The following is a 23,515-nucleotide window of genomic DNA, read 5'->3' on the forward strand; positions in this document are numbered from 1 at the left end:
CTGAACAGTAAGGGGGAATAAGAATATTTCCGATCATAATTGGCAAATCACAGCCTCTGTGCCATTATGTTCTCTCTTGTTCAGAATGAGGGTCTCAAATGTTTGTTTTCCTTTTAAAAATTCCCTTGAGAATATGGGGACCTTAAATTCGCTGATTTCCACAGGATAAGTTTCTTTCCGCCCCGCAATTACCAAGAGCAAATAATCCCGGCGTAATGAGTCCCAACTGCTAGGGCAAAATCACACACATGTGACCCAAAAGGATAGGTATTGAAGTTTAGTAGTGAACTTACGCAGTAAACAGACACTGTAACTTTTCAAGCATTGATTAAAAAGAAAATTCAGCAAAGTCTCACTGGTCTAAACGTTGCCCCGGGAGTTTATGGTTGGATGAAAGGAATTTGCGAAGACGACGCCTTCACTGTGCGTGTGACTCATTTGACTTTAACAGAAGGAAAATTTTCTGAAGCAGTATGTGTATTTCTTTTCCTCCTTGTAACCCAAACTCACAGAAAATTTTCCACTGGGCTGCAAGAGCCAATCAAGTCCTGGTTAGACTTTGGGATAGGAAATAGCACACATACTGCCACAGGCCCCTCTCCGGGGCTGTCTGGGGGAAGGAGAAGGATGGGAAGGGGAGTGGCAGGCACTGGACAGGACACATCAGAAACTGAGACTCAAGCCCAACACTCACTGAAGCTCCACATCAGGTGAGCAGATGGTACCACTGAAAAGCATCCAGAGGGTAATCTGCTTCTTTTGCACTCTAAACGGAACTAGGGAAGATATTGCAAAAGCACAAAGCGAAAGCAGGAGATGTTAAAACCTGTGGGGACTAAGACTCTGCTTAGAGCTCCAGATCTGCAACCACAATGTTGCACCCACTGACTCTAGAGGTCCTAGGGGTCCCCGGACAGAGCTGACTCTCTTGCTTCAAATTTAGGTCAGATTTAACACAGGAACTTTTCTCAGTGCCCTGGCACGCACCAGCAGTGTGACCCAGAACAAAACGTCAGACTTCTTGCACTCTCCATCTCCTCCTCTTTCATCTGTAATATGGGGATAATTTTATCTACTTGGTTGGATGGTCATCAGTACTGGACCATCCAACAGACACATACATAGATATGTATTAATATATGTGCTTTGAAAACAGGTCTGCGGGTGTGCACGGATAAACACCAAAATGTTAGTAGCTCTTATCTTTGCAGGGCTGGCATAGGGTGTTTTCGTTTGATTTGCCTCTCTAAGTTTTCTAATTCTTCTGCACTGGACATTTACCACTCATGTAGCTATAAAGAGTTTTAAACCATAAAAAGTTAAAAAACTTTATAGGCCCCCAAGGCTTGTTTCAAATTAGGGCCACAATCGTAAGTTTATTTCTGACTTTTATGACATTATTTATACTGTAAAGGAGAAAAGAAGTCTTTTTTTTTTTTTTTAAATTTAGAGAGAGTATTCCCTCAAGTAAGGGAAACCTTCAGTTGCTGTCAGGAATGGAAGTTCAAGGGGGAGTTTCACGTAGAAGGCGTTTCACTGATCTCCTCTTCTGAACTCACGTGACCACAGTGCAAGGCTCAGAGGGAGCGTGTGCCCAAGAAATCTAGTGGGTTGACTGGCTTTCCCATAGTTGTCCTTATTAGAGAATACTCTCTCTAGAAAATGAAGTGATAAGGGATGAAGGTAGAGGGAATAAAGAGGGAGAAAAGTGGAGAAGGCCAAGGAAGGGAAAAGGAAGATTAAGACAGACACCGCGGAAAAGAAAGAATGAGTGTGAGACTGTAGTATCTCTCGAATTCCACGCCTGGGTGTGGGTGGCATCCCTGTAGAGCGGCCAGGCCAGGGCACACCTGGCACACCTACCTCCATGGGGTATGGGGCGCTGAACTCCACCTCAGCGAGGTTCCAGTCAGCATTCCCTGGATTGCCCATTTTCCAGATCTCCTCATACAGGCCAGCCGCATCCCTCGTATACACGGAGAAAATGCTGTCATTCCCCTGCTGGAGTTGGTAATAAAACAACAAGCAGCCAGACATGGGGGCCGTGGTCACTGGGGAGATGAGCTGTGCCACCTCCTGGTAATGCGTGACGTAAACCGAGTCCACATACATGTAGTGGCCTGAAATCACACAGAGAAAACAGCCTAAGACAGGCGGGCGGAGTCTCAGACACAACTACACGATCTGGGATTTACTTCAAAATAATCCAGTGGGAGTGGAGGAGAGGAAGCGAATGAGTTATTGAGGAAAGAAGTTTGGCCACGGGTTGATGAATGTTGCAGCTTGGAGATAAATAGTGGAGTTCACTGTGCTCTGCTTAATACTAGATAAGCACCATTCTTTTTCTTCCCCTTAATTTTGATTGAAGTAAAACATACATATAGAAACGTCGATGTGTCATCTGTAAAGTGTTTGAATTTTTACAAGCTGAACACAGCTGTGAAAAAAAAAAGCAGGACATTACCCCAGAAGTCCCCCTCCAACAAGCCTTCTTTGAGTTGTACGGTTTCTAAGAGCATACCAAACATACCATCTGTTCTTTTTTTTTTTTTTTTTAACATCTTTATTGGAGTATAATTGCTTTACAATGGTGTGTTAGTTTCTGCTTTATAACAAAGTGAATCAGTTATACATATACATATATCCCCATATCTCTTCCCTCTTGCGTCTCCCTCCCTCCCACCCTCCCTATCCCACCCCTCTAGGTGGTCACAAAGCACCAAGCTGATCTCTCTGTGTTATGCGGCTGCTTCCCACTAGCTATCTATTTTATATTTGGTAGTGTATATATGTCCATGCCATTCTCTCACTTTCTCCCAGCTTACCCTTCCGCCTCCCTGTATCCTCAAGTCCATGCTCTAGTAGGTCTGTGTCTTTATTCCCGTCTTGCCCCTAGGTTCTTCATGTCCACTTTTTTTTTTTTTTTTTAGATTCCATATATATAATAATATTTTTTTTTTTTTTTTTTTTTTTTTGTTTTTTTTTTTTTTTTTTGATAGGTATACCTGGATTTAATTCTCACTTCTACCGCTTGGTAGCTGGATAGCCTTAGGCAAGTTTCATACCTCCCTGAAATTCACTTAATTCAGTCTGTAAAATGGCATAATAACTTATTATAGCATCCTTTTAGGAATTTTAAATCAGTTCTTGAAATAAAAGTACACAATATATAGACAAGTATGGATTCCTCAATAGGTGTTTGACCTTTCATTTCTCCAGTATCCCACCCGCATCAAATAAAGAAAAATACTTTTTAAAATTTACGAATATTTCATTGTTGTAAAGTTAAAGCCATAAAAATAATCAAATGGCCTACTATCATACCGTTAGAAGAAAAAAAAAAAAAAAAGGTGTTCATGAGAGTTCCATATTAGAATACAAGTTTTCCTTAGGCACCTGTTTATGTATGCTATTCTGCTCTTTACAATAAATAATTAAATTTAAAAGACTTAATTCCTCACTTTTAAGACCTTATTAGTTTACAAATTACATATTGACCTATGCTAAATTTTATACCGACCCATGCTAATGAATTCAGTACAGAAAACAAAAAACACTGCACTCAAGCAAACTACATATATATATATATATATATATATATATATATAACTTATATGAGACTTGCTACTCCAGCTTTCTTTTGGTTTCCATTTGCATGAAATACCTTTTTCCATCCCCTTACTTTCAGTCTGTATGTGTCTCTAGGTCTGAAGTGGGTCTCTTGTAGACAGCAAATATATGGGTCTTGTTTTTGTATCCATTCAGCCAATCTGTGTCTTTTGGTGGGAGCATTTAGTCCATTTACATTTAAGGTAATTATCGATATGTGTGTTCCCATTCCCATTTTCTTAATTGTTTTGGGTTTGTTACTGTAGGTCTTTTCCTCCTTTTGTGTTTCTTGCCTAGAGAAGTTCCTTTAGCAGTTGTTGTAGAGCTGGTTTGGTGGTGCTGAACTCTCTCAGCTTTTGCTTGTCTGTAAAGGTTTTAATTTCTCCATCAAATCTGAATGAGATCCTTGCTGGGTAGAGTAATCTTGGTTGCAGGTTTTTCTCCTTCAACACTTTCAATATGTCCTGCCACTCCCTTCTGGCTTGCAGAGTTTCTGCTGAAAGATCAGCTGTTAACCTTATGGGGATTCCCTTGTGTGTTATTTGTTGTTTTTCCCTTGCTGCTTTTAATATGCTTTCTTTATATTTAATTTTTGACAGTTTGATTAATATGTGTCTTGGCGTATTTCTCCTTGGATTTATCCTGTATGGGACTCTCTGTGCTTCCTGGACTTGATTAACTATTTCCTTTCCCATATTAGGGAAGTTTTCAACTATAATCTCTTCAAATATTTTCTCAGTCCCTTTCTTTTTCTCTTCTTCTTCTGGAACCCCTATAATTTGAATGTTGGTGCGTTTAATGTTGTCCCAGAGGTCTCTGAGACTGTCCTCAGTTCTTTTCATTCTTTTTTCTTTATTCTGCTCTGCAGTAGTTATTTCCACTATTTTATCTTCCAGGTCACTTATCTGTTCTTCTGCCTCAGTTATTCTGCTATTGATCCCATCTAGAGTACTTTTAATTTCATTTATTGTGTTGTTCATTGTTGCTTGTTTCATCTTTAGTTCTTCTAGGTCCTTGTTAACTGATTCTTGCATTTTGTCCATTCTATTGTCCATTCTATCTCCAAGATTTCGGATCAACCTTACTATCATTATTCTGAATTCTTTTTCTGATAGACTGCCTATTTCCTCTTCATTTGTTAGGTCTGGTGGGTTTTTATCTTGCTCCTTCATCTGCTGTGTGTTTTTCTGTCTTTTCATTTTGCTTATCTTACTGTGTTTGGGGTCTCCTTTTTTGCAGGCTGAAGGTTCGTAGTTCCTGTTGTTTTTTGTGTCTGTCCCCAGTGGCTAAGGTTGGTTCAGTGGGTTGTGTCGGCTTCCTGGTGGAGGGTACTAGTGCCTGTGTTCTGGTGGATGAGGCTGGATCTTGTCTTTCTGGTGGGCAGGTCCACGTCTGGTGGTGTGTTTTGGGGTGTCTGTAGACTTATTATGATTTTGGGCAGCCTCTCTGCTAATGGGTGGGGTTGTGTTCCTGTCTTGCTAGTTGTTTGGCATAGGATGTCCAGCACTGTAGCTTGCTGGTTGTTGAGTGAAGCTGGGTGCTGGCGTTGAGATGGAGCTCTCTCGGAGATTTTTGCTGTTTGATATTATGTGCAGCTGGGAGGCCTCTTGTGGACGAGTGTCCTGAAGTTGGCTCTCCCACCTCAGAGGCCCAGCACTGACTCCTGGCTGCAGCACCAAGAGCCTTTCATCCACAGGGCTCCTTAATTTGGGATGATTCGTTGTCTATTCAGGTATTCCACAGATGCAGGGTATATCAAGTTGATTGTGGAGCTTTAATCTGCTGCTTCTGAGGCTGCTGGGAGAGATTTCCCTTTCTCTTCTTTGTTCTCACAGCTCCCAGGGGCTCAGCTTTGGATTTGGCCCCGCCTGTGCGTGTAGATCGCCGGAGGGCGTCTGTTCTTTGCTCAGACAGGACGGGGTTGAAGGAGCCGCTGATTCGGAGGCTCTGGCTCACTCAGGCCGGGGGGTAGGGAGGGTCACGGAGTGTGGGGCGGGCCTGCAGCGGCAGAGGCCGGCGTGACGTTGCAGCCTGAGGCGCGCCGTGCGTTCTCCCGGGGGAGTTGTCCCTGGATCCCGGGACCCTGGCAGTGGCGGGCTGCACAGGCTCCCCGGAAGGGCGTGTGGCTAGTGACCTGTGTTCGCACACAGGCCTCCTGGTGGCGGCAGCAGCGGCCTTAGCGTCTCATGTCTGTCTCTGGGCTCCGCACTTTTAGCCGCGGCTCGCGCCCGTCCCTGGAGCTCTCTCAAGCAGCGTTCTTAATCCCCTCTCCTCGTGCACCAGGAAACAAAGAGGGACGTAAAAGTCTCTTGCCTCTTCGGCAGGTCCAGACTTTTCCCCGGACTCTCTCCCGGCTAGCCGCGGTGCACTAACGCCCTGCAGGCTGTGTTCACGCAGCCAACCTCAGTCCTCTCCCGGCGCTCCGACAAAAGCCGGAGCCCCAGCTCCCAGTCCCGCCCGCCCCGGCGGGCGAGCAGACAAGCCTCTCGGGCTGGTGAGTTCCGGTCGGCCCGATCCTCTGCGCTGGAATCTGTCCGCTTTGCCCTCCGCACCCCTGTTGCTGTGCTCTCCTCCGCGGCTCCCAAGCTCCCCCACTCCGCCTCCCGAAGTCTCTACCCGCGAAGGGGCTTCCTAGTGTGTGGACACTTTTCCTCCTTCACAGCTCTCTCCCGCTGGTGCAGGACCCGTCCCTATCCTTTTGTCTCTGTTTAGTTTTTTCTTTTGCCCTAACCAGGTACGTGGGGGGTTCCTTGCCTTTTGGGAGGTCTGAGGTCTTCTGCCAGCGTTCAGTAGGTGCTCCGTAGGAGTTGTTCCACGCGTAGATGTATTTCTGGTGTATCTGTGGGGAGGAAGGTGATCTTCGCGTCTTACTCTTCCGCCATCTTCCCGGAAGTCTCACCATCTGTTCTTAAAATTGCAGTGACCCTCCTGTACATCTTTCCCATGTACACAAAATGTCGCTGTGTGTTCTTTGAGTGAAACTGATATGAATTCAAACTAGATGACAATTTGTACCTCTTTAATAGAATATGTAGGTCAGTCAACACTGTTGACAGGGTTAGGATTGGGGAAGTTGAACTTGGGACCCCACCCGTGGCAAGGCTTTGGTGGGCTCCGGACCCAAAGGCTGACTGCATTAGAGGCATTTTGGTGAAAGAGAGAAACTGTGAGGCAGAATGGGTAGAGCTTGGATTGGACATTAAAAGAACTGACTTTGAATCCTGCTCTATATCTTAGCATCCCTGGGACTTTGAGTAAGTCACTCAATATCTCTGGGCTTCAATTTGTGATCTCTAGAATAGGAATCAAGTATTTCTCTCATATGGTTGATCTGAGTATTAAATGAGATTATGTATGTGAAGTGGTTAGCATGTGCCTGGCACATTGTAATTGCCTAACATGATTATAATGAAGTAAAGCAATGCCATTAATGTTTTTAGTATCATACTTTCCCCAGTATGGTACTATTATTACCAGCAATTTTGTCTAAATTTATTTGAGCTGCAGTGACAGAGGAGTAATAGCAATGAAGCTTTGATAGAACGGCCTTTCTATTTACAAGCTCAGAACAATTACAGCTTAATGTCTTTGCTTTTATTACCTGGTGACAGGTTTATAATCATTCCTTTTATCCTCAGCAAAATAGCAGTAAGGATATTAGGAAGAATATATGCATTCACACACTGGAGACTTACTTTGCATCTAGCACACTGCCTAGTATGTGGTAGGTCCTCAACAAATGGTGATTCAAAACACATACAGGGTCTCAGAAAGATCCTCACTGCAACATGGCAGAGGGGAAAGGTGAATAAATTAAAACTCATTTTCTCCTGGTAGCAAATTGTTCAACCCCTCTGAAAAATCTCCCTTGCTTAAACAGAATTGTCTGATCATCTTGCCAAGCCATGCAACTGTGAAAAAACGGAAATCACAAACTCAGATGATCAGAGCAGCCAGCCAGATCAAGTATATGATTGAAGTGGAGTGGGTCAGGGAGAAAATAGAGTGATGGATTAGCTGCCAACATTGGAAATCACATTTTACCAGCAACGAGAAGCAGAAATTAGGCTTCTCTGAAAAAATCAGAAAATCTGATAGTGCTGGGTCCATATTCTCGGGCTGCAACAACCAGCTGGTGGTAAGGGGCGCCAGCCCCGTGCATGGACCTGTGCTCTTCCCTGAGAGCCCATCCCTCTACTTCCAGCTGATGCCCTGACATCCAGCCAGGTGCTGCAAGCTTTTCCCTTTGAAACTCAAAATCCAGACTTTTCTGGCAAATCCATTCATTTAAAAATGATACCTCTATTAGTTTGCTAGGGTTACCATAACAGCACCACAAATGAGTGGCTGAAAGTAAAGAGACTTGTTGTTCCACACTTCAGGAGGCTAGAAGTCCAAGGTCAATGTACGAGAAAAATTAGTTCCCTCTGATGACTGTGAGGGAGACCCTATTCTATGTCTCTCTCTCTCCTAGCTTCTTTGGCATTGGCACTCGTTGACACTGACGGATTGATCTCTGCCTTCATGTTCACATGGTATTCTCCTTTCTGTGCATGTATCTCTCTGTGTCCAAATTTCCCCTTTTTATAAAGACACCAGTCATATTGGACTTGGGGCCCACCCTACTTTAGTATGACCTCATCTTAACCAATTACATCTGTAATGACCACATTTCCAAATAGGTCACATTCTGAATTTCTGTGGGTTAGGACTTCAACATATGAATTTTGAGGAAATATAATTCAACCCATAACACCTCCCACCATAATTTTTTAAATTTTGTGTGTGCCAAATAAACATATCTGCAAGACTGGAAACAGCTGATGGGCTCCCAATTGGCCACCCCTGGGGAGGGATTTTAAAGGAAGAATCAGAATGTCAGACCGAGCAGAATCCAAGAACCTCTGATAAGGAAGCAGGGCCATGAGCCCCCCTCCTAAGCTCGGGTGTCCTCTAAAGCGCTGCTGGTGGCCAGGTAGCTCCGACTAATGCAGAATGGGTGTGACCAGCTAGCCCTGTAACACGCCTTTGCTCACTGAGAATGCATGTGAGTGTCAAAGGCAGAGAGGAGGTTTTTATGCCCTTTGTAATTTGTCTAACTGGTGAAACAATCTATTTCCAAGATATCCAGCCAGGGAGAAAGGGTAGAGGAGCTGTCATACTTTGTTTCCTTGGTACCTCATTGCGGGGCCATGCTGGTGGGCTCCTGACATACTCTCCATTCAGTGTCCAGCTGCTTCACCTTTGGATCCGCAACAGCAATGTGTGCCAAGGCCATGCCACATCGGGTGTCCTCAGCTGATGACCAAGCAGAGCAGGGGTACCAGGGCAAGGCCATTCTGCCTGACAGGGGCTCTTCAGCAACTCCCCATCGGCCTGGCCCCCCTCTTTCACAGGTGTTAGCCTTTCATCCTGTGCTGAAGGCTCTCCCCACCCAGGCCGCGTTAGGACTTTTGTTGGGGCCCTAGGCACTTTTGCTGCGCTGGACCCCTTTCTCCACAAAATATATAAAAATTTTATTTTATAACTGCATTCATATAAAGAAGAATATGATCTAGGCCGGACCTATTATAATATTTGTTATTATGACATTCATTTTTTCCCTCTGATTTTAAAATAAATCAAATTAAAACATGCTCATGGATTCCTAAAAATGTCAGGTCTCCTAGGCACTGGGACTTCTATGCCTAATGGACACATGGTCCTGGCCCCCAGCTGCTCCAGCTCTCTCCCCACTTATGCTTCCCAGCCATTTCCCCCAATAAGTCTCTTTCCACCTAATCCCAGCTTAGTGACTGCTTCTCGGAGGACCCAAACTGCCACAGCCATGAAGCAGGAAATCAGTCTACCCAGGGTGACGGCACCTCCAAAGGCTCCACGAGACTCTCAGTAAATCTAGGAGACCTCACAAATCCACTAGAAATTATTCATTCTACTTCCGGAGTGCACGATAACTGTGTTTAGGGGCAATGTCTCACACTCTAACCCATTATGAATGTATCTTCCTCACAGTTCACAGATATCTGACAGTGTTCTTTAAAGGCTACTTACTCACCTCCTGGGTGGACAATAGTTTAACCCCTGAATTTGCAGTTAAGTGCCTTGTGCCCATGCACAAGACACTAGGCCAAGTGAGCCACAATCCCATTCCTGATGCAAAAAAACAGCAAACACAATGTGACCTGCTCAGAGTGAGTCAGAGAGCCTGCTGGGAATCAGACCAGGACTGCTGACACCAAGTCTCATATGGAACCACTAGACTAGACCACATTCTGTTGCCCCTCCCTTTCCTCTCCATCATTCCTTTGTTGCCAAGTTGGGTATTATTTACTAAGACTGTTTTTCACTGGGAAATAAAAGGTAGCTCATCAGAAGTTTATCATCTCAGTTGAAAGGGTGGAGATGATTCAGAAATCACCAGGTGTCTACCCCAGGGGGCTGGGCCAGAGAAATGACCACCAGCCCAGGCTGGGTGTGTGGCATCGGGTACAATCTGCTCTGAGGAAGAGGAGCCAGTGGTTGGGGGGGCGTGTGCAGGCACTGTTTTGTGTACACTTCCAAGGGGAATGAAAAAGGTAGCCTGGAGTCCTGGGGAAATTATGTCTAGTGTCTGATATTATGAGAACATTCCTGCCCAGCTCAATGAGGCCAACCCTGCTATCTGGTCCAGGGTTCTAGAGCTGGTAGAATCTCTAGAAGAAGCAACTTTTATCAGATTCTTTAAGTCTGAGTAGATGAAACTAGGTATAGATAGATCTTAGGTGGAAAGGATCCTATAATCAACCAAATCACTGGGGATCCTGTTGAAAGATCAAAACTCTCGGTGATGCCAGCCAAAGCTCAGGCCCCTCTGGCATAATGCCTGCGATAACGGCACATGTACACTTGCTTCTGAAGAGGACTTTCTTGCAGCAGTCCTCTGTACTAGCTCAACTTTTGTTGTGGAACCAGTGGCCCACTGGTAGTCAGCCATTTTCCCTTGACTTAGGCAAAGAACTTTGAGGGCAGCTCCTGAACTTTTATTTTCAAACAGTCTGGCTAACCAGCATTCCACAGAGATTGCCTTGGCTGCGATGCCAATGGCGTCCTCTGACTCATCTATGATTTGGTCCCATTGGCCACATTTGTGCTCCAGTTGCAACGTCTGCATCTGTGTCGTGGTGGTCTGGACAAGCCGTCTCCCAGGTAAGGGAGAAAACTTGAAGGAACATATGCCAGCTGGTCTGCTGCCGTCGTGAGGAGACAGTACCCAAAGACAGCAAGTTATCATGCCCGCTCTCCAGTCTATGGATCTGAGAGTCATCTGCTGAACCTTTAGTTCTAAGGGTTTGGGTAAGTTTTACTATAATAGAGTCTGATTCTATAGTAGAGTCAGATTGAATGGAACTTCTCCTAGTTTCTGCTAAGACCTCAGTGCCAAGAATGATGGGGGACAAGTCCCTCTACTTTCTACAGAGTGGTGCTAGACCATCCCTGTTGGATGTGCTACCTTGTGGCAGACATGGAATCTAAGCCAGCTCTACCAGAGTAGCCCATCTCTCCACCAACCCTGCCAGCCTGTATATATGAGAAGGCCAAGGAGGGATCAGAGAGACTGGAGACAGAGTTTCTTTGAAGAGAATTGTCACAGAGCTGACCTGCCATGTGTTTCTTTTTGAGCCCCCAAGGGAACGGGAGGAGATTGCTTCCCCTTTCTTACCTTGATCCAAGGGAGGGGGCTTCAGGGAACCACTTGTAGAGAGGATGGGGGAGGGAAACTACCATCTAATTTCATCCCCACCCATGCTTGCAAGTTCCTGGGTTCTGTGACTGCCTTGGGCCTTGAGAGGAGGGTGGCAGAGTTAATGGGAGAATTTGATCAGTGGTAACTGGAGTTTGTGGGGTACAGAGGCTGGGGCCTAACTCTTGGCTGCATGCAGCTAGAGGTTGTAGGGACCTGTGAGGGCAGAATGGAGAGAAAGGATTTTTGTTGCCAGGGAGCTGTACTTCCAGAGGTTGATGGGGCAAAGATTTGAGTTTTCCCTAAGCCTAAGTGGGCAACTCAGAAGGTAGCTGGGCTAGAGCGCCTTAAACAACTCTTCTCAAAGAGACTGCATGCAGGGTGTTAACCCCAACGGAAAGGGGCTGGTGATGTTAAAAAAGAAAGGGGCTGGTGTGGTGTACCTAGTGACAGGCACTAAGGGGGATTCACAGATGGCCAGTCAGAGAGTGTATCATTTTTGTCATTGGCTGTGAGAGAAATGGCCAACATCTGGCCACCTGCAGTGTGAAGGGCATCGACCCCAGATTAAACAGCACTGGTCACATACAACCTTTTGTCGCCTTCCCTTCCATTTCTGTTCCACCCACATCCCACCTTTCCCAACCCTGGAGGAACTAGAAGCAGCCATGTGAGTGGGGAAAGAGAAAGAAAAGAGCAAAGGGAAGAAGTATGAAGAAATAAAGCCCAATCCCTTCTCTGATGCTGCTCTGTGGTCTGGTCTGGGGGAAAATTTGAACTGGATGAGAAAATGGAGTTTTGACTTGACTGAACTTAATCCTTAAAAATGAAGCTATTTGTTAATACTTGAAAGTGCCTGGAAAGCCATGGTAAAGTCACCCAAGGACAGAGAAAGGAGATCCAGCAGAGCTTGCACAAAGGCAATGGTAAGAAAATTAATAAAGCTGCTCCCCTACTGGGTGCTTATGCAATGAACCAAATGGATCAATGCAGAGAGAGAATGAACAGGTGCTGTTAAGATGATGCTTGAACTCAATCCAAACTGAAATGGGAAAAGAATGTAATGAGTTATGGAAAGACGATCCATCCATCTCACGGTCTCTGATGGAATAAAACAGTTCTGACCTTATTTTACATTTTGAAACTTTGTTCAGCTCCTTCTACGGTGGCACCCTATGCAGACCTGATTTCTAAAATCTCAGCAAAGAAACAGATTTCCCTCATTATCTTTCCAGCAATTATCTTCTCTTTGCTAAGGCAGGTAGGAGACAGTAATGATCTGAGCTGTCAGTAGGTTACCCCCTGAAGGATTTTGTTTCACTTCATAAAATATTAAAAAAGGAAAAAAAATCCATATGTGATGAATCCAAACTGAGTAAGAAAAAGCAACATAATATCCCATCCCCTTCAGTATTCCACCACAATCTTACTGTGGTAGTCATTTCCACCATAAGACAGGAATTTGGAGACATGGTGCTCATTTGAAAAATCTGACTCACTGTTTGGGGCTGTTAAAAACACACAGCCAAATGAAGGAAAACTTATATCCACATAATATTTTTCAGATATTACATTCACTGTTCCCTTTTCTATAACACAGAAGCCAGAGCCTCCGGGGAAGACTTCCTTCGGCAGCTCGGCAGCTCTGAAGTTTCTGAGCAGGCACACAGCTGCCCTCACCCCTGCTGTTTGTTTCTCCAGTTTTCATCTGAAAGCAAAAGCATAAGCTGCTTCCAGGAAACGAATGAACAGGAGATGAGTTTATATAGAGGCAAATCTGCTGCTGCGGGCAGACATCTGAACCATTTAATCTTTCCTTTGCCACCAAAATTGATGGAGCTCAGGGAAAATCAATATACCTGGTAGAAGGTAAATGTAATAAGAAGGCAACCTCTCTCTTGTTTAGAGCATTGGAGGTGTTTTTTTTTTTTTCCCAAGAGTGATCTTGGTGAAACCTTTGAGTCATATGAGCACAAAGCTTTTCAAGTAAAACATTTTAGAATTTTTAGAACCCATCTTTTTTAGCCCTGTCTTATGCAGCAGGGAAGTCTTAACATAGGAGTCTACGTGTGAGGAGTATGAATGAGTGTGTGTGTGTGTGTGTGTGTGTGTGTGTGTGTATGTGTGTATTTGGTGGGAATGAGAAGGCTCTTTGGCTACTGATTGGGCAAAACCTCACTCCAAAAGTTGAAGAGAAGTCGAAGTGAAATAGCAGAGAAAAGCTGGAAGAAGTGAGTGGAAAGTAAGTATTCAAGATTCCTGATGATCATAAGCAGAAACATAACCTAGAATCTAGGGCCTACTCTGCCATCATCTTCCATACTGGCATTCTCAAATACTCCCTAGACATCAAAGAAACCATTCACTCTCATGCCTGTACACCTCTGCATATGCTAAACTTATCTTCTCCTTATCCATCAGGCCAAATTCCAGTTCTGATATGACTTCCTGTAGAAAGCCTCCCCTGAACCCCAAAACCAAGGTGGTCTTTCACTTCTCTATGATCCCATATCATTTATTTCATACCTCTATTGATCATACATCACTATGCATGTTTACATAGCATTTCAGTATTTGAACATTTTGAGAAATGCCATAATATACATTAACACAGAACTATATTAAAGGCACTGAGAAGTCCTGAAATAAATCTGTTTAGCTTTCTTTAGCTCTGGGTTTCCACAGTTTATTTGATCACATATATAGCCCTTCTTCTCTCATATAAAGACTTTTATACTCAAGTACTGGTATTCTAGGGAATAGCACTTTGGAAGAATTGGTTCCTGTGATCTCTTTGAGGTCAGTGACAGTTTTTGTATCACCAGGATATGCAAGAATACCTGACCTATAAAGAGTGCTTATTATGTGTTTGTTGAATGAATGAATGAATGAGTGATCAATGAAGAAGCGTCATTCTGATGTTCAGGCTCTGACTAGGATGACTATAATCAGATGCTTTGCTGGAAGGGAGATAAAAGTCTTCCTGGATTCCTTCCCTTCAGGCTCAGGATCAACGACTTCTTTAGGCCTCGGTATTGATGTCAGGGGACTAAACAATGCTAGAGGGCAAAGCTGCCTGCCTTTGTCAGGTGTTTTAGAATAGCCAAGGAAGAAGAGAAAAGATAGAAAAGATGAAGAGGAGGAGATGGGATGGAGAGAGGGAGGGGAGAGGAGAGAGGCGAGTGCCTACAGCAGGGGTAATACACCCTACTACCAAGTCTCTGTGCTCCTCAGGGATGACCATGTCATCATGCCTATCTCTTGATATAGATATTAGAAAATCTCCTGGTCAAGATATTAGAAAGGCCAGGTCCTCTTTTTCCCATTCCTTAGTCCCTTTAGTCTCCCTTTTTCTTGTTTTCTAATGTCAAATGCAATGTATTTATATGTACTCAAGAGGGACCCAAAGCACTCTTGTTTTTTTTTAAATAGATCTCTATTGGAGTATAATTGCCTCACAATACTGTGTTAGTTTCTGTTGCACAACAAAGTGAATCAGCCACATGCATACATATGTCCACATATCTTCTCCCTCTTGAGCCCCCCTCCCATTCTCCCTATCCCACCCCCTGGGTCATCACAAAGCACCGAGCCGATCTCCCTGTGCTATGCTGCTGCTTCCCACCAGCCAACTATTTTCCATTTGGTAGTATATATATGTCAATGCTACTCTTACTTTGCCCCAGCTTCACCCTCCCACCCCACGTCCTCAAGTCCATTTTCTATGTCTACCTCTTTATTCCTGCCTGCAACTAGGTTCATCAGTACCTTTTTTTTTTTTTTAGATTCCATATACATGCGTTAGCATACGGTATTTGTTTTTCTCTTTCTGACTTACTTCACTCTGTATGACAGACTCTAGGTCCATCCACCTCACTACAGATAACTCAATTTCATTTCTTTTTATGGCTGAGTAATATTCCATTGTATATATGTGCCACATCTTCTTTATCCATTCATCTGTTGATGGACACTTAGGTTGGTTCCACGTCCTGGCTATTGTAAATAGAGCTTCAATGAACATTGTGGTACATGTCTCTTTTTGAATTATGGTTTTCTCAGGGTATATGCCCAGTAGTGGGATTGCTGGGTCATATGGTAGTTCTATTTTTAGTTTTTTAAGGAACTTCCGTACTGTTTTCCATACTGGTTGTATCAATTTACATTCCCACCAACAGTGCAGGAGGGTTCCCTTTTCACCACACCCTTTCCAGCATTTATTGTTTCTAGATTTTTTGATAATGACCATTCTGACTGGTGTGAGGTGATACCTCATGGTAGTTTTGATTTGTGTTTCTCTAATAATTAGTGACATTGAGCATCTTTCATATGCCTCTTGGCCATCTGTATGTCTTCCTTGGTGAAATGTCTATTTAGGTCTTCCACCCATTTTTTAACTGGATTGTTTGTTTTTTTGATATTGAGCCCCATGAGCTGTTTGTATATTTTGGAGATTAATCCTTTGTCTGTTGTTTCATTTGCAAATATTTTCTCCCATTCTGAGAGTTGTCTTTTTGTCTTGTTTATGGTTTCCTTTGCTGTGCAAAAGCTTTTAAGTTTCATTAGGTCCCATTTGTTTATTTTTGTTTTTACTTCCATTACTCTAGGAGATGGGTCAAAAAGGATCTTGCTGTGGTTTATGTCAAAGATTTTGTTATGGTTTATGTTTTCCTCCTATAAGAGTTTTATAGTGTATGGTCTTACATTTAAGTCTTTAACCCATTTGGAGTTTATTTTTGTGTATGGTGTTAGGTGGTGTTCTAATTTCATTCTTTTACATGTAGCTGTCCAGTTTTCCCAGCACCACTTATTGAAGAGGCTGTCTTTTGTCCATTGTATGTTCTCGCCTCCTTTGTCATAAATTAGGTGCCCATAGTGCGTGGGTTTATCTCTGGGCATTCTATCTTGTACCACTGATCTATATTTCTGTTTTTGGGGCAGCACCATACTGTCTTGATTACTGTAGCTTTGTGGTATAGTTTGAAGTCAGGGAGCCTGATTCCTCCAACTCCATTTTTCTTTTTCAAGATTGCTTTGGCTATTCGGGGTCTTTTGTGTTTCCATATGAATTGTAAAATTTTTTGTTCTAAGTCCGTGAAGAATGCCATTGGCAGTTTGATAGGGATTGCATTGAATCTATAGATTGCTTTTTTTTAAAAAATGATTAGTTTGGCATTATTTATTGTCTATTTTTGTTACATAGTCTAATAATATTGTTTCTCAGTCATTGTGAGTCTTCCATATTTTCAGTAATTTTCCTTTTAACATCTTTATTAGAGTATAATTGCTTTACAATGGTGTGTTAGTTTCTGCTTTATAACAAAGTGAATCAGCTATACATATACATATGTTCCCATATCTCTTCCCTCTTGCATCTCCCTCCCTCCCACCCTCCCTATCCCACCCCTCTAGGTGTTCACAAAGCACCGAGCTGATTTCCCTGTGCTGTGCAGCTGCTTCCCACTAACTATCTATTTTACATTTGGTAGTGTATATATGTCCATGCCACCCTCTCGCTTTTTCACAGCTTACCCTTCCCCTTCCCCATATCCTCAAGTCCATAAGATATCCACAAGATATCTGGTCCATATGACATTTGGTAGATGCCAAAGGTCCTTGATATTTGGTCCTGTCCAAAACCATTTGTCATGGACCAAATATGCTTATGGATGTTTTGGAGAGGACCAAATTTCAAGGACCTTATGGCATGGGCCAAATGTCTTACTGGACGTTCTAGACAGGACCAAATGTCCACTGATCACCCAAAGTAGTAGAGGGCTCTGATAACTAACTGGGTCTGGAGCACAAGCCTTCTGACCTCTAGCCTAGTCCTCCTTCTCTATCTCTTGTTGATGCAAATATGGTCAGAATGTTCTGTGCTCACAAATAAGAGTGAGGAAGAACTAGTGGTGATGCATTCTTCAAAGAATAGATGATACTCAGGTAACATAGTCAAGTGGATGATTTGACACTAGTCCACAGGTCTGCTGTCTCTCCCAAGAAATACGTGTTCTCCAAGCCACCTGGTCCTTGCCATCATTGAGAATGAAAAATGATGCACTGAACAAGTAATTATTAGGTCATGATATTGGTTACCCAGAGGATCTGACTTTGGAACTAATTTTTAAGTAATTTGGGAACAGTTATCTAACACTGAAGATTGTACATCTGTGATAATGACACCAAGGATTATTGCAATTTTAATGCATTAGTCTTTCAAGATTCTCTCTATTCCTTGCACTAGAATTTTTAAATATGGCAGAAAAACAATCTCAAAATCAGCCAACTTCCATAAATTAAGAAAATGTCATCTGGCATTTCTTTTTGAAACACCAAGACATTGTTAGTTGTTTTATTCATTTAAACAAAGGTTTCAAGAGGTAGTAACATTTTATTGTTTTGAGTTAACCCAACTGTCATTTAAAATACTCATTCAGATTCATGGATTAATCTGTCATAACAGCTTATCATTCACTCTACACACAACACTCATTAGACGTGTGGTTCCTACAATGGCCACAAGTAGTGATGGGCTGTGTGTCTTTAGGACCAAAATATGGATATACATATGGAAACCCAAATCTTTTGTCATCTCCAAGAGTGCTAAACCTTACTTTTAAAAGAAGGAAGTGAATACAGTTTTGGTCTTTTTCTAATTTCAATTCCTTATGTAAGTGACCATAGATGTATCTAAAGAAATGGTTTCTGGGGCATTTTTCGTTCTCTTGTTCTACCTTTCAGTCCTGTATCTACTGAGATAATCACCATCTGGTTAATCAAACTAACACAGTGCTGTGATTGCAACTCTCTCTTCTCAAAGACCTCCAATGGCCTCTCATCATCAATGGAATAAAGTTAAAATCTCTTTCCTGGCATTCAAAGCCTTTTAGAACTGCCCCCATACTGTTTTCTCACTTATCTCTCTTTCTCAGCTGCTACCGCTTGCCAGAGGCATCATGGCTCCTGCCTCTCTTGTCTCTGCCTGTCCAAATCATGCCCATCCTTCAAATACCCTTGACTTCTTGCATCATGTCTTCTAGAACATCCAAACAGTAAGTGATCCCTCTTGTCGCTGAATACCAAGCACCTTTCTTTTTTTTTTTGGAAGCACTCGACACATACTACTTTGTCTTACATCCATTTGTGGTAGAAATCTTTTCCTCTTTCTCAAATGTATGTTCCTTGAAACCAGGCAGGGGCCATAGAGGACCTGTCATTTTAATTGTCATTTTTCCAATCATACCTAATACAGTGTTGAATGAATGAAAATGCTAGATCCAGGGCTTCCCTGGTGGTGCAGTGGTTGAGAGTCCGCCTGCCGATGCAGGGGACACGGGTTCGTGCCCCAGTCCGGGAAGATCCCACATGCCGCGGAGCAGCTGGGCCCGTGAGCCATGGCCGCTGAGCCTGCGCCGGAGCCTGTGCTCCGCAGCGAGAGGGGCCGCAATGGTGAGAGGCCCGAGTACCGCAAAAAAAAAAGTTGGCTTTGTCTTAACCAGGTAAACCACAGGAGACAGGAGACTCCAACCTTTCTTATATATGGTTACTTATAAATATGTTGTTCTAAGAAGCCTGGGCATGTTAAAAAAGAAAAGGAACTTACAAAAATGGTTGCAAAGTAGAAGTTGGCGAACTGGGTCTGACCTGAAGATGTGTTTGGTTGGCCTTGTGGTGTTTTTTAAGAGAATATTCACCAAGTTAAAAATTGGGGAAATTTCACATAAAACCCATGCCTTGCTGATTGTCTTGCAAAACTGAAAGACCTGGTTCCCTGGGCTTGCATTCTCGCATGGTGGCAACTAATTGAAGTTGAGTACTCTTTGTACGTGGTCCATGCTCTCTAGTTTGCCACCGTCCTCACCCAGCCTATATGTCACTCTCTTTATACCATCTGCCTGGCCCCTTTGGGAAACTGAATCTGAGACTCTGGATATAAAGGAGACAGAACAGGAGCAAAGATAACAATAAGGACAGAATGAAGACTGTCCAAAGCCAAGATAAGCCATAGGATGGACACTTAAAAAAAGTTGGAGACGTGGTTAAAAATATTCACATGAAGAGAAACTACACTGAATGAGGAATGAAGTAAAGAACCATAAAAAGTTGCCATGTCTTCAGGCAGCTGAAGGGGACACACTGTCATCATCAGCAATTTATTGTGACTGAGCAGATCACCTCAATATCTGCATGGCCTAGGAATGAAAGGGAAAATGTTACCCTTTGCAGCAGAACCAACATTCCTATTCTGTCCTTGATGGAAAGCCAGTCACCAGAATCTTCTCGTTGGTCAACAAGAACTTACAGTTGATGACTGGAATGTTTTGCAACTGCAGGGAGACCTAGGCTTTTATGAAGCCTACCAAGGTCCCGGTGAGAGCTGCCATAACTCACAAGGACGCAAGCCCTTGCCCTGTCTCTGTGGGGACTTTCTCCTCCAGCCCACTGCTCACTGATGACCTCTCCTCTCTATTTTCCCTGCAGAGAACCAGCCCGCTTGGCCACTAGGGGGCCCTATTGCTCACCGCATTCAGGACTGACCATCAGTACTATTGGCTCCCCTCCCTGCCACCAGGGAAGTTCTTAAAAACTTATTCCCATCACTCCATGTATTTTTAGTGAAAAGTAACCTAGGATTATTCCAGCCTTGTCTTTAGAAATAAGAAATGTTGAACAGCAAACAGAAGAAAGTCAAGCATAATATGGAAATGTGAAAATAGCAAGACCTCGGTGCTTTGTGACCGCCTGGAGGGGTGGGATAGGGAGGGTGGGAGGGAGAGAGATGCAAGAGGGAAGAGATAAGGGAACATATGTATATATATAACTGATTTCATTTTGTTGTAAAGCAGAAACTAACACACCATCGTAAAGCAATTACACTCCAATAAAGATGTTAAAAAAAAAAGAAAAAGAAAATAGCAAGACCAGGTCACAGGGGAAGAAAAGCTGTTATCTGGGTGGCCTTCTCCTTAGTTACAGAGCTCATGTCTGCAGTTTGCCTCTCTCTCACGGCTTACTCTTCTCTTCCACCAGGTCTCTCGGTCCCTACTCACCCTCCTCTCTCTGTCTCCTTCTCTGTCGACAAGCCACAGTCAGGTCAATGTAGAGAGAGATGGCAGAAACAGTTATCCTGGAACAAGGACTCCATTTGTCCCCAGCTCACCCAGTTCACTCCTGAAGGTGTGGTCCTGCGGAAGAATGGAGTGGGAGTTCCGCATATTGCCTCCTCCAACAAACCAGTTCACGTTGGGGTTCCAGCGGTTCACAAAGCCACAGAGATGATTTTCTTCAAAGTCACATTCTGGCAAGAGAGAAATAAAAACAGACTTCATGTAGATGTAGTTATGCCTGGGTACACCCAGGCTTACTGCAGTTTGCTATTAGATACTCAGATATGTTTCTCACTCCCTTTGACCACTGGGATCTTCGTACCAGGACCCCTGGATAATGTCGGTCAAGAAGAGAGATCCTGTAATGAACAGAGATTATAATTCATCATTGCTTCTTTGGATTGTGGCCCTTCTGCCTACTTGCCATGTGGCTTGCTGTGTGACCTCTCCTAGCCTCTATTTGTTCCTAGGAGAAATAGGGGGACACTCCCCCTGCACAGGGCTGTGGTAAGTGTGGACAGCTGCCAGCACAGTGCCAGACACATGGTTAGTGCTTGGTCAATCAGCCAACTCTGTGTCAAAGCACTATTTAGAGCTATGCTTTTAGCTCCAGAAAGTTTATCCACCACCTTTCTGGTAGCCCATTCCCCCATCCCCTTCTCTCTTGATAGTAGACAAGGTGCTAAGCTAAGGGCTAAGGGGCATGTTTCCTAGATGCTAAAATCATCTGCTTTGCTTATAAACAAGAACCAGGTCAGCGTAGTCGGGACAGGAATATCTTAGGCACTGGGTCCTTCTGCAGCTCCGGAGTGGAGATAAAAGAGAAGACAAAGAGACTCTCTTTCCCCTTTTCAATAGCACTGACATGTTTGCACAGATAAATTGTTCCCAGTCAACAGACTCCTTTACAGGGAACAAGAAACTCACAAGCCAGTTCTTTCATTGACCCCCATAATTATCAATTAAAAATATGAAGTGTGATTGTGCTGATCATCTCTTATTGGCCCCTCCAGTCCCACCCACCTTTCTTCCACGGGGCTCCATTCTCCAGAGGCTGACGTGTACGGCCTTGTATGGACTTCCCTGCCTTCTGGCTTCTCATTGGATTCAACCAATGGAAGGTAGGAGGAGAGTAAGGTTGGGGGTGTTTATTCCTCCAGCTCCCTCTCTGCCAGGTTGCCATGGGTTGGCTGTGTCTCTCTACTGAGGGACCGTACAGCTACTGTCTCCAGGTTCTGGTAACCCCTTCTCCCTTGCCCCTTCAGACCTAAAGATATTGATGACTCATGAGTCATCACTCTGACTAGTCCTGGATTACTGCACTAGCTTTGACTGGCTTCCTTCACCTACCCACACCTTTGTAGTCCCTTTAGTGAGTTTTCCTCAAATTACTCAGGTTGAATGTATTCTGTTTCCACTTCCCTGCCAGGGTCCTGACTGATACAGTTATCAGTGTGCTTTTGTATTAACAAGCACTGAACATTTTTAAGATTTTCATTTTCAACTTTTCCACTACAGCATCCGCTAACCCATGCCCAAGAGTCGGTGCCAAAGGCTGCCGCAGAGTAAAGGAAAAGCAAAATATTCCTCAATGTGCCAGGCAGTATTCTGAGCACTTTATACAAATTAAATTACCTAATCCTCAAAACAACCCTACAAGGTATGTACTATTATTAACCTCATTTTACAAACAAGGGGAGCAAGAAGAGTGCACAGATAGGAAGGTAAGGTGAGAGTACGATCATACAGTTCAACAAGAAGAAATATCAGCGCTCCTCAGCTGGGCTCCAGACTCTTCCTTAACAGACTCCCTTAACAGTGCTGATTCTCACCTCAAACACTACCCAGCCTCTCGCCTTTGCCTGGACACACTCGGTGCTGTCCACCCGCTATGGGGTCTGCCCAGAAAGAGTGCTTTCCTTCCTACCCTGCTCCTCTACCTGACTAAATTCTACTCCTTCTTGAAACTACGGCTCAAATGCATCTCCTGGATTCAGTCCTGTCCAATTTTCTCCCCTTCTCCCGACACCTCCACAGCACGGCTTGTCCTTCTCCAGCAGAATTTGTCATATACAGAAACAGCTTCAGTAGGAGGCGAATGGAAGGTGAGTGACCTCAGGACATAGAGTATGTCTGCTTTTGATGCCCTCTCAGAAGCTGGCACAGAAGAGGCACCTACCAACCCTGCTCAAGTGGAATCTAAGTGACAACTGTGAGTATAAAGACAGAGCAATGGTGTGTAAGAGAGAAATGGAGGAAAGTGAGGAAAGAGGTAATAAAGAGGTAACAGGATGCCTGCTTTCTGGCAAAAGCTACAAAAAGCTGAATATGCAGCAAACTGGATGTCACGTTTATTAGAATATGTTGAGCTTAAGGCAGCAACTCAGGTTACAGTCGCTGCATCTACTTTTCATTCATCAACCCAGTCAATCGAGGCAAACTCTAATGAGCCTTCCTCTGCTAAAGACAGAGAAACATCATACAACACGCAAGTGATGCAAAATTCAAAATGCACTGCATGGTGTCGTTTATAAAATGCCCTGCTTTTCAGATTGATTCAATTCCCCTGGCAACAGGAGATTTTAGAAAAAGATGCATGTTCGGATGCAATGAAAAGGAAACCCACTTACCGATACAGTAGCCAGTTGTTATCTTGATTTCAAAGAGTGCGATGCTGGCTGTATTTCCATGTCCTAGCACACCTTCTATTAAAATCTGTACAACACATGCGGGAGAAGGGAGTTAGACTTCAAAACACCACGTGTCCTTTATTAGTATTTCAGCTACTTGTCAGGAGCTGTTCAGCGATTCAAGGCAAAACGAGATTGTTTGTCTCGGCTCATTGCTATAGGATATCAATCTCATGATGGACTTTACTGAAAGAAGGCGTGTGTGTGTGTGTGTGTGTGTGTGTGTGTGTGTGTGTGTGCGCGCGTGTGTGTACACAAGCTCATACACATATTCTCAGAACTTTGAGGTGATCAAGGTGTCCAATAAGAGCTCAGAGTCAGCCGTCTTCCATCGTAAGCACAGTCACCACCTTCTCCGGTGCTTGTGGTGGCACCAGTTGGCTGCAGAT

The 23,515-nt window shown here is 43.8% G+C and overlaps 1 protein-coding gene across 2 annotated transcripts in view; it reads right to left on the reverse strand.

Moving 5' to 3' along the window:
- The window catches only part of MAMDC2 (MAM domain containing 2), a 189,251-nt gene that overhangs the window by 66,635 nt on the left and 99,101 nt on the right, over positions 1-23,515 (reverse strand). For both annotated transcript variants that reach the window (XM_027105708.1, XM_027105709.1), the window contains 3 exons: positions 23,067-23,151; positions 20,490-20,627; positions 1,864-2,120 (listed from right to left, as the gene is read on the reverse strand). In XM_027105708.1, the coding sequence (XP_026961509.1) occupies positions 1,864-2,120; positions 20,490-20,627; positions 23,067-23,151 (480 nt within the window). The remainder of the gene's footprint in view (positions 1-1,863; positions 2,121-20,489; positions 20,628-23,066; positions 23,152-23,515) is intronic.

This window comes from Aethalodelphis obliquidens, unplaced genomic scaffold, assembly GCF_003676395.1.
Source record: "Aethalodelphis obliquidens isolate GAN/ISIS:26980383/991018 unplaced genomic scaffold, ASM367639v1 scaffold7, whole genome shotgun sequence".
Lineage (NCBI taxonomy): Eukaryota > Metazoa > Chordata > Mammalia > Artiodactyla > Delphinidae > Aethalodelphis > Aethalodelphis obliquidens.